General features: G+C 37.4%; 2 protein-coding genes across 3 annotated transcripts in view; one reads left to right on the plus strand and one right to left on the minus strand.

The window, feature by feature from the left end:
- On the plus strand, positions 1 to 3,135 carry knstrn (kinetochore localized astrin (SPAG5) binding protein). 2 transcript variants are annotated; one of them, XM_020639939.3, is made up of 9 exons: positions 1 to 94; positions 430 to 494; positions 1,075 to 1,189; positions 1,516 to 1,545; positions 1,632 to 1,731; positions 1,830 to 1,944; positions 2,032 to 2,093; positions 2,702 to 2,776; positions 2,890 to 3,135. In XM_020639939.3, the coding sequence occupies exons 2-9, from the start codon at positions 473 to 475 to the stop codon at positions 3,016 to 3,018; spliced, it is 648 nt and encodes a 215-aa protein (XP_020495595.1). In that variant the 5' UTR covers positions 1 to 94; positions 430 to 472; the 3' UTR covers positions 3,019 to 3,135. The 2 variants fall into 2 exon arrangements, with proteins under 2 accessions (XP_020495595.1, XP_020495596.1); XM_020639940.2 differs by having other exon boundaries at positions 33 to 94; positions 1,083 to 1,189.
- LOC109988423 (adhesion G-protein coupled receptor G5-like) overlaps positions 2,085 to 12,534 on the minus strand; it is a 15,837-nt gene continuing 5,387 nt past the window's right edge. The window contains exons 7-16 of the mRNA XM_020639917.3: positions 12,199 to 12,361; positions 9,444 to 9,578; positions 9,249 to 9,359; positions 9,112 to 9,148; positions 8,067 to 8,167; positions 7,744 to 7,865; positions 6,072 to 6,340; positions 5,883 to 5,976; positions 5,100 to 5,383; positions 2,085 to 3,996 (exon numbers count right to left, since the gene is read on the minus strand). Coding sequence (XP_020495573.2) covers positions 3,824 to 3,996; positions 5,100 to 5,383; positions 5,883 to 5,976; positions 6,072 to 6,340; positions 7,744 to 7,865; positions 8,067 to 8,167; positions 9,112 to 9,148; positions 9,249 to 9,359; positions 9,444 to 9,578; positions 12,199 to 12,361 — 1,489 coding nt within the window. The 3' untranslated portion in view covers positions 2,085 to 3,823. The remainder of the gene's footprint in view (positions 3,997 to 5,099; positions 5,384 to 5,882; positions 5,977 to 6,071; positions 6,341 to 7,743; positions 7,866 to 8,066; positions 8,168 to 9,111; positions 9,149 to 9,248; positions 9,360 to 9,443; positions 9,579 to 12,198; positions 12,362 to 12,534) is intronic.

Consider the following 12,534-nt stretch of genomic DNA (forward strand, 5'->3'; position numbering starts at 1 on the left):
AACCGGAAATGACGACAGAGGACGAGACGTTTTTGAATTTGTGTGGTTTTGTATTTTGATTGTTGACTGGTCTGATATCCATCGCATCTAAAAGGTAGGACGAAAAGGCATGGTTTTTTTTTTTGTTTGTTTTTTTTAAATCTGTAGCACACTTTGTTGTGTTTCGGGAGTGTTGAATGCTTGACCTAATGACCTAACGACACGATTGTTATGCCACTGTTCTGTCCTCCTGAGAAATTACACAAACAGATACTCAATGATTTGGTTTTATGTAAGCAAAATGCTTGTGGTAGAATTTCAAGTATTTAATCTCTGGAAGAAACTCTTTACTTGAAAGGTGTCGTTTTGGGTAAATTATAGCTTATACACTGTTGCCATGAAATGTTCATACAGTTAATGTGCTAATCACATCTTTACAAATCCATCCAGGTGCTTCTGTTGTACAGGCATCCCATTTATTGCAGACGTAACCATGGCTTCCAAAATACCAAGAGGTGAGCAGTTGTTTTGGGATTTGGTTGGTTACTTCAAAAATGTAGGCTGTATCTTTACTGTATTATGACAACAACAAAAAACAGATGTCTTATTTACTATATCTATATATCTGCACCTTTAAGAAAAAGCTAAAGACCCAGCTCTTTCATGAATACCTACTAACTTAATGATGATGGTCTCTATATCATTGATGATGATGATGATGGTTGTAACGATGATTTTTGTTTGATAACGATGACTTATAAGATGGTTTCTATACTGATTAGAGCTCTCAAGAACTGCCCTCAATGTTGTGCTTTGCCTCTGGTCACTTCCTGTCAGCACCTGTGTGTCCAATCAGACTCAAAGCTGATCGTTTGCTCTTACTGACGTGGTTCCCTTTTTTCTAGATCCTTGCTTGTGTTGTTCTTACTCTCTGATATTGTCTAATATCTAATGAATGATGATTGTCCTGATGACGGTATTTATTCGCTTTTTGACTTCTGTCCCCTGTTCTTGAAAAGCAGCAGATTCCTTTTTCCTTTTTTGATCCGCTTCAGCTTTTTTTTTCTTCTGTTATCTCTATTGTTTTTTTTTAAGGCGCACAGGTACAAGCTGAAATGAAGAAGACCGGTCATAAGGTTGATACCGCAACAACAAATGCCAACCATAAAGCAGATGGTGTCCTTAAGGCTCAGAAAGAAAACCTGCCAAGGTAAAAATAATAATAATAATAGTTATAATCAACAGGCGGAAAAAAAATGACTGCGCTTATTACATATAAGAAGAATAAGGTCAACTGTGGGAGATACTCCTTACAAAAACAAGATAGGCATTTTTAACATCCTACAACGCACTCCCTGACATGGATTGAATGAATTGAAGGGAAATTTCAGTCAGGAGGCTATACAAATCATTGACAAATCCTTTAAGTCTTTACCCTTTCTTACAACCCCTTCATGTTTATCTATATTATATACCAAGCTCTATTTATTTGCTCCACAGACACTAAGTTCAGTTCTCTTCACTCTTGTCTTACAGGAAAAATGTTGCTCCCAAAATTCACAAAGGGTAGGTCAAATGTCATTCTGCATACCCAAGACACTGGGATTCTGCCTTTTTTTATCCCCTTAACTTCATGATGTACCTCTCCATAGGATTTCCACCAGGTATGGGCAACAGGCAGAGCTCAAGGAGCAAAATCAGCAGTTGATCGCGACCAATGAGGAGCTGCAGAAAAACCTTGTGGAGACACAGGTACAGAAGTGTAGCAGCTTTACATTATTAAGGCTCCTGGTAGACTACATGTGGGTTTGTTTTCTTATGCCATTAGAATTGTCCTTGTTTTATTGCAGCAAAGAGTAGCTGAGTTAGAGCTGCAGTTCTACAACCTTGAAAAGGAAAATTCAGAGGTGCAGAGAAACCTGAAGGACTGTCATGTGCTCCTTGTTGCTGCTGAAATAGATCCAGGTAACTATGCATCTTAACTTTTCAAAATGGTCTTAGTCAACCTCTTCTTTGTCGCTTGGTGAAAACAACAAACTCTTTGCGTTTTAGTTTTAGGAGAACGGGTCGGAGAAGCTGCACAACAAAAGGAAGATCAAAGAAAAGAAGTTATGGTATGTATTTTATTTGAGTTTGAAACATGTTTATATGCACATTTTTGTTTTTATCTGCTATGCGTGTGATCAGAACAAGCGCATATTGATCTTACAGTGCTTTCTCACACATGCACAAAACTCCTGAAAACTTCTGGAAAATCCTGGATGAGCTGCATATGTGACCTCAGACAGTCCAATTTTACACTCAAACTGTACTATGACTTTTTCCGGCCAGTACATTTTTGATGTGAAATCGAGCTCAGCAGGGTGTATACAGGAAAATAAGAGAAATCACCACGGGTGGGAGGCGGCAATGACTTTAAAATCTTGCTCACAAGCATAGACTGTGCTCACGTCTGGTGAAATCTCCAGGCATGCAATGAAACTACTTTAGTATCTTTTCTTGATACTGTTAATATGTGGAACCCTTTTTACTCTTCTGAATTTTCTGTAAATTTTCAGGAGTGCATGTGAAACGCAAGTAATCACAAACTGGAAATTTAGTAAAGAATAAATAGAAATATGCACTTTAAACATGACAGAAATACACCTGTTTGTTTAAACTTAAGTCTTAGACCACACTTATACTGAACACATGAAAAACATCTTTATTGCCTGCTTATCAGAGCGTCTCCGCTGACCTGCTGCATGAATTAAAAGCATTTGGAGACATTGCATCCCAGCAACAGGCTCAACTAGAGGTGAGTTAAACTCTTCCGAGTCCTTTTATTGACTTTTTTTTTCTAATATTGTTGTAGTTGAACTAAGGGCTGATTAACGTTTACTGAAATTCTTTCATGTTTTTAACACTCAGGAAATCCAAACGACAATGACAGACCTGGCTAAAGCACGGGAACATATGATGCAGGAGAGGGAAAACTTCTCCCTGGAGGCCGCTGAAATGGAACAAGCTCTCAAGGAAGCAGAAGCTCTCTTGTTGTAAATGTGTCAAATCATTTCCCACCTTCAAACATTGAAAATAAAAGATAATATTAATGTATTTTTTTTAATGTGAGTGTGACTGAAACTGAATAAAAGATTCAATATTTCAATATTTCAATATTTGAATGTTGCAAAATATTTTTGACACTTTATCCACAGCTGGGACATTTTATCTGTGCCCATATGCTGCCAGTGACTTTTTTATTTGTGAGCCAACATGCATGCAAATTAGTCGCTTTTTGGCGACTCTCGATTTTTTAACATTAACTTAGATGACTTGTGCAATTCTTGGAGAGCCAAGCGTACTAGCACAGGCCTTCGTCAGATGGTAGATTAGACTGTTTTTGTTTTTTTTTGTCATTTTTTTACTTCGGATATCTCTCTTTTTTTGTGTTTCCATCCCTGAGCCAAGAATAATTACATTTCATAGTTACATATAAACATTTCATAGTTACATATAAACATTTCATAGTTACATATAAGTCATTAACTGCAGGAACCCTTCACCCTCTCTGATTCTCACTAAAAGAAGTTGTGCAAACCAAAAGAACAAACTTATTATAAACTAAACAACTCTTGTGGAAAAGATAAATAATGAAGACAAGATGGTCACTCAAATGGAAAGTCACTGCACACGTATGTCACTAAAGTAGCCGATATGATAGTCACTGGATATGCTATTATTGACTGTTTTTTTTTCACACATATCTATGTTTTGAAAACGCCTGTAACATTATACTTCTTTACAGTTTTCAGTTATTTCTTTGTACTTTCTTGTAGTCTGCACTTCAGTCCCACACTGACGCCTACTTTATACTTTCCTGTCCTTGAATCTTCGCAGGGTTTATCTTTTGTCCGTAGGGGTTCTCCCAGGGGACCAGTGTGCCTAGAGTGCTGCTGCTGTCGGTGGAACTGCTCGAGTCAGCGTTTGTGTTTCCTACTTGGCTGGTTTTGTAGTAGTAGATGAACAGGAAAAAACCTGCAAGACAAAGAAAGACAGGAAGAGTCTTGTGTTGTTGTTGTTGTTTCTTTTAGTTTATCCCTTCTTTAAACTCATTGCTTGTCATACATAAGGTACGGTCACATAATTAAAGGAGAAAGGGTTGGAGACGATAAAAAGGAATGTTAATATTTTAATAACCGCTGAAAGAAAAGCAGCAAAATCTTACATTTAAGAGGCAGGAACCAACAATTATTTTACAATCATTATTATTTGCTTGCACGATTAAGTTGTTTGTCATGGAGTTGGCAATTAATTGTCTTTAAATCTGAAAAATAACTCTTTTACTTTTTCAAGCATTTGTTGGCATTTGGCCTAATGGACCAAAGACTGTATAAAACATGGACGTAGGCTCAGGGAGCCACCTATTGGTTTCTGGAGAGACAACATGAAGCTCATGGATGATGCTCGCCATGTTTGAAATGCTATCTTAGACTCATTGTTGGTCAATCAAAGAGGTGGAGCTGAGGTGGGTCTTAAGTCTCTTGGCAAACAGCTAAAACACGCCCACCTGTAAGTCAACTCACTCACGCCCCTAAACTTTGCAAGTGTATAAATAACTCTCGGGCTTTATAAAATAAAACAGACGATTTGCACACAAACATTACGTTGAGTACCAATTAAGAGAAGACGGTACAGAGGACATTCAGTACATTCAGATAAAAGGCGAAACGACAGTCCGAATAGAACTTAGTTAATGGCGCTTCCTCAGTTTTAGCAGCCAGCCTCTAGTGGACACTGGGGGAACTGCAGTTCTGTGCAGTTCTGCATTGGCTTTATTTTTCAAGTTGAGTTTTCCACTTTTAATAGACCTACTTTTTTCACAATGTTTTGACCACATGGTTAAATCAGGAAAAATAATCTGCAGAGTCATCAACAATGGGAAAAAACCTCCAGTTACAACCCAAGCCTTGACCCCTTTTCACATGAAACATAGGTTATTCATCACGTGTTGTAAAATCAACAATCAAGGACATATTTGAAAACAACATGAGCTGACAGTGTAAAAAATATGATGAAGGTAAATTATTTCAAATGTCACAAAGGGATACATATTACAACCCAGATCATATTCAGGATACCTTGAAAAGAATTGAGGACTGTGAAGATGTAGTAAGAGGGGATCAGGAGGGCGCCATAGGCGAAGAAGGCAAAGCCCCACGTGATACCCAGCATGGAGCACAGTCCCAGGATGATTAAAATATTTCTGCCACTTGTTCCAGTTGGGCTGTTTCCTGATTTGGGCCTCCTGAGACAACAAAGCCAGGACAGTATGATGACGAAGGTGGTGAAGGTGAAGACGAAGACCAACGCGTAATAGCCTATGTTGACGATGTAGTGGGCTTCACTGTCTGTTATCCAGCACCTTGGAACAGAAAGAGTAAAGAGTCAGTAAAGTGAAGACAGAATTAAGCTTCCTTGAGCTATTCTGCAACCTCATTTAACACTCTAAGATCTTTGTTATGTTCTCTTTTGAACCACTTCTGTGATAAAGCGTAAAAACAGGTAACCCTGTTCTTTTCTTGGAGACTGTGTATGGTGACTTACTGGTTTTAAAGCAGCCCTCTAAAATATTTAGAGGGCAAAACTAAGCCATGCAAGGCTTAAAGGATAATCTCTCTCCTGGTAAGTATTTCTAAATATCATGGGAGTATTTCTAAATATCATGGGTTAGCCTTTCAGCTAACTCGGGAACATTTACATCCTTCTGAATGTTGATTAATGTGCACTGTCCCTTTTCAAGTAAAGAAAGAAAGAAAGAAAGGGATATACTTCAGCAACAATCATTTAAAGGAAAGGTTAAGATTATTGCTTTTAATATTTGATCAATTATTTTTGACCTTCAAAAATAACTGCAAACTCACATGGCAACGTTTTCTTCTGGGTCGTTGGTGTAGATGACTTGTTCACCATATTTCCCTTTGATAAGCAGGACAATCCCAGGGAAACTTGGTAGAACTGGAAAAAGAGAAAGAACACCAATGTGGCATGCACAAGTCCAGTCCACTGTCAGGTCAAACAGCAGAATATATAAAGACGTTTAGTGTGCTTACCCCAGCTGATGATAGAGACTTTGAGTATGTAGTGACTGATGACTATTTTGCCCCCCATGTACAGCTGCAAACAAAGATGGAAGGCCTTCACTGCAAACCATGTGAACGTAGCTAACATGAAGTAGTGCATGGCAGCTGCCATGATCACACAGCCCACTGAGCTGTTGAGTTTTGCTATGTAGTGGTTGGTCAGGAACGTGAGGTTGAGCAGGAACATGGCCGACACAAGGTGGATGAGAATCCTTGTGGATGTGCTGGCCTTTGTTCTCCTGTGATGAGACATGAACAGAACATGTCAGAAGCCTTGAGCAGACGTGCATCCATACATTTTATTGACTGCCTTTCCATTGATAAGGACTTTTTTTTTTCTCAAGATATTGACTTATTCTTCTTATATCCCCAGTTATAAACTGGGGATTTAAGGCAACAGGCTTAACTTACCTCACTAGTGTTGACAATGGCTGCTTGGCATACTATGGTCTGGTCATTCACAACAACCAGCCTAATGCTTTGATTTTCAGATTGCCAGAAAATGATCTGGTTATCATGAGAAACAATTTTTGTCTTGAAATATTGAGATAAATAAATAAGTTAAAACAGGAAAAAAATTGGCATTGTTATCTCGTGATAACAAGACATATAGGAAAAGGAATAAATGGAAATAAGTTGTTACTACAGGAAATTGGAGTAAATCAAATGTATGAATGAATGTCCCCTCAGGGCCTCCATAGAAAACTCTGGCCATGAAATCTATTCAAAATATGAATTATATCGGTGATATATTTTCATTTGATGTAACATAGGCTTTTTTTCCATTATTTTGGTCGTCATACAAAGGGAGGAAATGGAAAAATATTTGGTAGGTATCCCAGTTGTTTCCAAAGCACCACCACAGTGACACGTCTTTTCAACAGTCTAATTTCCCTACTGCAAACATATTCAAATAATCTCAAAAGTACAGCATTGTGCTGTTCAGTAAAGCCGGACATATTTAAATAAACATTCACCTTAGCAGCCCATCTATCAGGGTTTCTTTTATGTACTTAATGTTTTCCACATTTGCACTCTTTTATGCTTGTTTTTTTCACCTTATAACGAGTAATGATAAATAATTAGGCACCTGTGTCAGGAAATTAGATCTTTTGCTTGACTTTGCAATGAGAAAACTCAGCAGGCAAAGCAGTGATATGCGGATATGTCTGCATGACCTCAGCGATGTTTAAATAATCATTTTTAAGAACCTGGATGAGCTCGAGGTAGGATTCTGCACAACATACATATTTAACATGTCATTTGGCAAACTGTTTAGGATTAGACCAATACAACACATCACTTAAAAGATACATTGTTGATTAATCCTTCACTGGAATATCATAATATGATAAAAAAAAAAAAAAAGTAAGTAACAAGTAACAAGACCTTTACAAACGCAGAAAAATAAAACAGGCAGGTCATACAAATGCAAAAGCAAACATTCAGAAACAAGAAATATTTAAAAAGATTTAAAAAAGGTCACATCTCCTTCCTACTCATTTGGTGAAGTCTTTTGAACAAACCTTTATTTCAAAAAGATCATGTTCTTGTCATTTTTCATTCTATTTTGCTATAATTGTGTTTGGAAGATTGTTTAAAACAACTTAATATGTACAGAGGCAAGTTATATGATCATTACCTGAGAAGGAAGTGCATGAACAGGATTATGCTGATGAAGAATATTGACAAGCTGCAGCCAATTTGTGTGATGATGGTGAGATTATTCAGGTCAGAGCTTGAAATGGTTTCATTAAGAGGAGTCTGCAAAGAGCAAAAGATGAACACTTTAAGTAGATGTCACAGGCACTGGCATTGATTATCACAGTGGTTTATAATGAATTTAAGTACAGACATTATTATTTTTTGGACAATATTCAAACAAGGCAGCTTTACAGGGCAATGAGATGTATGACTTGACCACTTGAGAACCACTGGTCTTTAGCATGAAAATATTTTACGCACCAATAATATAGCAAAGAATGTCAAGTGGGAACACTCGCATGTGATGTTTTCTCCATCTTGTATAGTTAAACATCCATCGGCGGTCCAATTTGGTCGGCTTCCTAACAGAAAACAGAACATGCAAACAATAAAGAGCTCTTGCAAGTCTGGTAACTTGTGTGTTTTTCAGGGGAACTCACAGTGTCTTGTAGATATTTTTACATTTCTGCTTGTAAATAAGCCTGAGAGGTATTGGAAAACACGTATCCATTGACCCATCCATCCATCCAACCATCCATCCATCTATCCATCCATCTATCCATCTATCCATCATCTATCCATCTATCCATCCATCTATCCATCTATCCATCTATCCATCATCTATCCATCTATCCATCCATCTATCCATCTATCCATCTATCCATCCATCCATCCATCCATCCATCTATCCATCTATCCATCTATCCATCCAACCATCCATCCATCCATCTATCCATCTATCCATCTATCCATCCATCCACCATCCATCCATCTATCCATCCAACCATCCATCCATCCACCATCCATCCATCTATCCATCCATCCACCATCCATCCATCTATCCATCCAACCATCCATCCATCCACCATCCATCCACCATCCATCCATCCATCCCTCTATCCATCCATCCCTCTATCATCCAACCATCCATCCATCCATCCATCCATCTATCATCTATCCATCCATCCATCCATCCCTCTATCCATCCAACCATCCATCCATCTATCCATCCATCCATCCATCCATCCATCCACCCATCCATCCATCCATCTATCCATCTATCCATCTATCCACCCATCCATCCATCCATCCATTCATCCATCTATCATCTATCCATTATCCAGTCTAATTCTAAACTAATCCACAGTAGGAGCATTTTTTTTAAACAACAGTATTTTTGTACATAACAGTATAAATAACAAAAGACACTGATTGGTCTAAAACCAAACCAAATTTTAACAATGCATTTCTTTGCAGCAATATGTTCAATTTAACATTAAAATAAGTGATGGAGAAATGAAATTACCATCACCGTTCCATGATCGACAACTTGCATTTCCTTCCTGTAATCAAAACAACATCACAGCATTTCAAAACTTCTCTTGGGTGGTAAACAAACGTTAAGACGAAATGATATATTTTTGATGCAGTTTTTCCACTTACATATGTCGCATTCCAAAAACGGATGGATATTTTGTCTGTGAGATTGCAGATATTTGCTCCCATGTCGACTGCTAAAACCTCATTACCTAAAATGGTGCTGTTCAACTCATCCTGAAAAAAAAACAATTAGAGGATTTTTTTATTAAAGGTGTTTCTTCTTTTTGATCAAAAGAGAAACTGAGAGGATTTTCATACCTTAGACAGATTGTTGAATCTGAAAATAGCAGCAAAAGGGACACTGACTTTCAAATTGATAGCTTGTTCAAACGCTTCTTTCGACACCGTAATAGATCTGGAAAACTGAGCCAGAGAATCTCTGTTTTCTATGATCTGCAGAAAAGAGCACATGTGAGTGTAAGGGTCATGAACACAGCAGTTTTACGTCCTAAGAGTTATCACACATTTCACTTTAACTTTGTTTTCTACAGTCCAGGCAGTAACTGAATATTGAGGACATCAATATTGAGTGTGATTTATTTAGATTTTTAAAAAAGTGTCAGGGAATGGCCTTGACAATAAGGGAGACAAAGAGCGTATGTTGCAGATTTCTTTGACATTTTTCCTGCAGGCATATCTCAAAACTGACAAAATAATGGATTACCACCAGTCTTATCATTCAGGCTGCTTTTTGAGTTCTTCAGTGAATCTGATCAGTTAAAGAAATACATCTACAGTTTGTAAAATAATATGTGATTTTATAGGGAGATGAATATCGATATGTGGCTTGGGCCACTGATTCGGTCCAGACTTAAATTTCTCACAAACTATTTGATTGGCTGTCATTAACCTTCACATATCAATGATCCCCACAGGATAATCATACTGACTTTGTTTATCCTTAGTTTTTTTCTTCTAAACTTTTGTCTATTTGACCTAATAGGTGGAGTCCATAGGTGTTTTTTTATTAAACAACTTTTCTTTTATTGGGTCTAATTATCAATTCACCCTTTAATTTGTATGCCCAAATACAGTAAAAAGTGTAGAGATGAGTAAAAATCTAATGACATTCCCATCAACCTCAGCTTTATCCTTCTTTGTGTAAGTGCTAACTAGCAAACACGTTAGCAAACATTTTACTCTCGTGTAAAACTGATTTCAAATATGACACGACATATCAACAGAGATAATGTGTTCCTATGGCTACAGTCTTTGTGCTATGCTAGGCTATTTATTCTAGTTTTTTTTTTCAGGTGGGATGAATGAGGATTTTTCAATCAACAAGTTCCTATGATGTTTTTATGGTTTTATGCTCTTCTAATATTTTGCATTGTTTGGTATATACATTTTTAAACATATTGTAAGATTCTTTTAATTCCTTTTTAAATCCTTTTTTGTATTTGTCTTGTGACAAAAGTCTCCTCAGTGTTCTTCGACCTCTTCTTACTCTTTTTGTTAGAAGCATTCTAAATGACTCTTGTGCAGGCTTTTAACCAACCCCTTTAACCATCCCCTTGATCCCTAACTGTTGACCAGTTGGGATGTCAGCCTTGTTTTTGTTAGACACGCCTTTCACCTCCATGTTACCTGGGCCGTATCCGAATTGCCAAGTACATACTCAGTCTTTTAGTATGCAGTAGGCAGTAGGCAGTACGTACTATCCGTGCTGCATACTTTAATACCTACTATTCAGTATGCACACACAGTAGGCAGATATTTGTGCCTACTTCTTCTGATTCATTCAGTATGGAAGTGACGTCATTTACGTTTCTCGAACCGGCCGCATTCACCCGTTTTTATTTTATTTTATTTTTTTTAGCTTTATTCAAGAAGAGTAATGCGCATATACAGTCAGGTAAACAAAAAACAATATCATAATGTAAATCAAGTAAGAGACAGATTAAATAACTAAATAACATACAGTACATAAAGAAAAGTACAAATGAAAGACAGTAATATACAGAATATAAAATAAACCAATAAAGACACATTTAAATAGTTAAATTTAAATTATTTAAATAGAGGGGGAAAGGTTTTATAATAATGCAGACATTTGTTATATTGTCTGTTGTTAATTTAAATGAGTGATTTCAGTTGGGACTTTAAATTAAGATTAAAAATTGATTAAATTAATCCACGCTCGTTTGTTTTGATTTGGAGGCGGACGTGACGATTTACGTTTAATTTCGCACAGCATTGTGGGTGGTAAAACACAATTCATTTCCTGAAAGCACGCATCCGATCCATACTGCATAAAACCCGGAAGTTAGTATCCATACTGAAATGTTCAGTGTACTGCGTGGACCCAAAAAATGCATACTGAATGACCACAAGAGTTCAGTATACTGAAACTCCATACTGAATAGTACGTACTGCATACTGAACTGTGACAATTCGGAAAGGGCCCGGGCCAACAAACCAGCCCACCTTGCATGTGCCCGATTGGCTCGTGGAGGCATTTGATTGGTTGTCCCTACCTTTTTGAATTTTTTTTTACCTTTCCTTCAATTGTGTACCTACCCTATTTAAATGATGTTTGTTAATCTGTTTCCTGATGACCCTGACGAGCCGAAACGAGCCCCCAGCCAGCATATCACCTGTTCACTCTTTTGCCATCAGGGAAGAGGTACAGAAGCATCCCCAGCAGAAAATCACGCTTCAGAGATAGCACCTACCACCAAGCCATACGTCACTTAAATATGGCTTAACGTTTGTTTTTGTTTTGTTTTTTCCCCTGTTACGTACAGTATGTGCTGCATTTCTGTACTGTCTGTTACCATTATTATGCTACTATGTACCTATGGACTGCCCCCCCTGCACTATGGTTACTGCTTGACTCAAATAGTCAAAAAAAGAGATAATGCTTCCCAACATCAAGGATTATGTGTCCTTCATGTTTGAAATAAACTTCTTATTTCATCACTTAAGTTTGCAGGTAGCTGAGTCAGTTAACCCAAAATAAACTGCAGCTATGTTGACATGTGCAAAAGTCAAATTGAAGCGGTGTACTCACGTATATGTCGTCGTTTAGAGACTCATATGCAAAGGAGACTTCGTCCACATATTCCTCATTAGTTTCTCTCACTATGATCCCTGTGACTCCTTCTGCCATATTCAGTGCTGCTGAAGCTGTATCGATAGAGGTGGCCAGTTTGCCCATTTTCTTCATGACGTTACTGTTGATGTAGATGAGATAGCCTTTTATGTTTGCAAATTTGTAATAGTCTACTTTAATTTAAAAAGATTTTACCGACAAGTTTTTCAAGTCAAAGCTTGAATATAAACATACAGTTATTATTTCAGAATAGCTTTGAACATTGTTCCTGTTTCAAATACATTCATATCAGAA

This window comes from Labrus bergylta, chromosome 15 (genome assembly GCF_963930695.1).
Source record: "Labrus bergylta chromosome 15, fLabBer1.1, whole genome shotgun sequence".
NCBI lineage: Eukaryota > Metazoa > Chordata > Actinopteri > Labriformes > Labridae > Labrus > Labrus bergylta.

Bases quoted from the DNA above. Each gene is read 5' to 3' on its own strand.
- knstrn (XM_020639939.3), top strand. From the start codon at position 473: ATGGCTTCCAAAATACCAAGAG. The intron at 1,190-1,515 runs GTAAAAATAATA...CTTGTCTTACAG, and splicing joins CAGAAAGAAAACCTGCCAAG to GAAAAATGTTGCTCCCAAAA. The intron at 1,945-2,031 runs GTAACTATGCAT...TTTGCGTTTTAG, and splicing joins TGCTGCTGAAATAGATCCAG to TTTTAGGAGAACGGGTCGGA.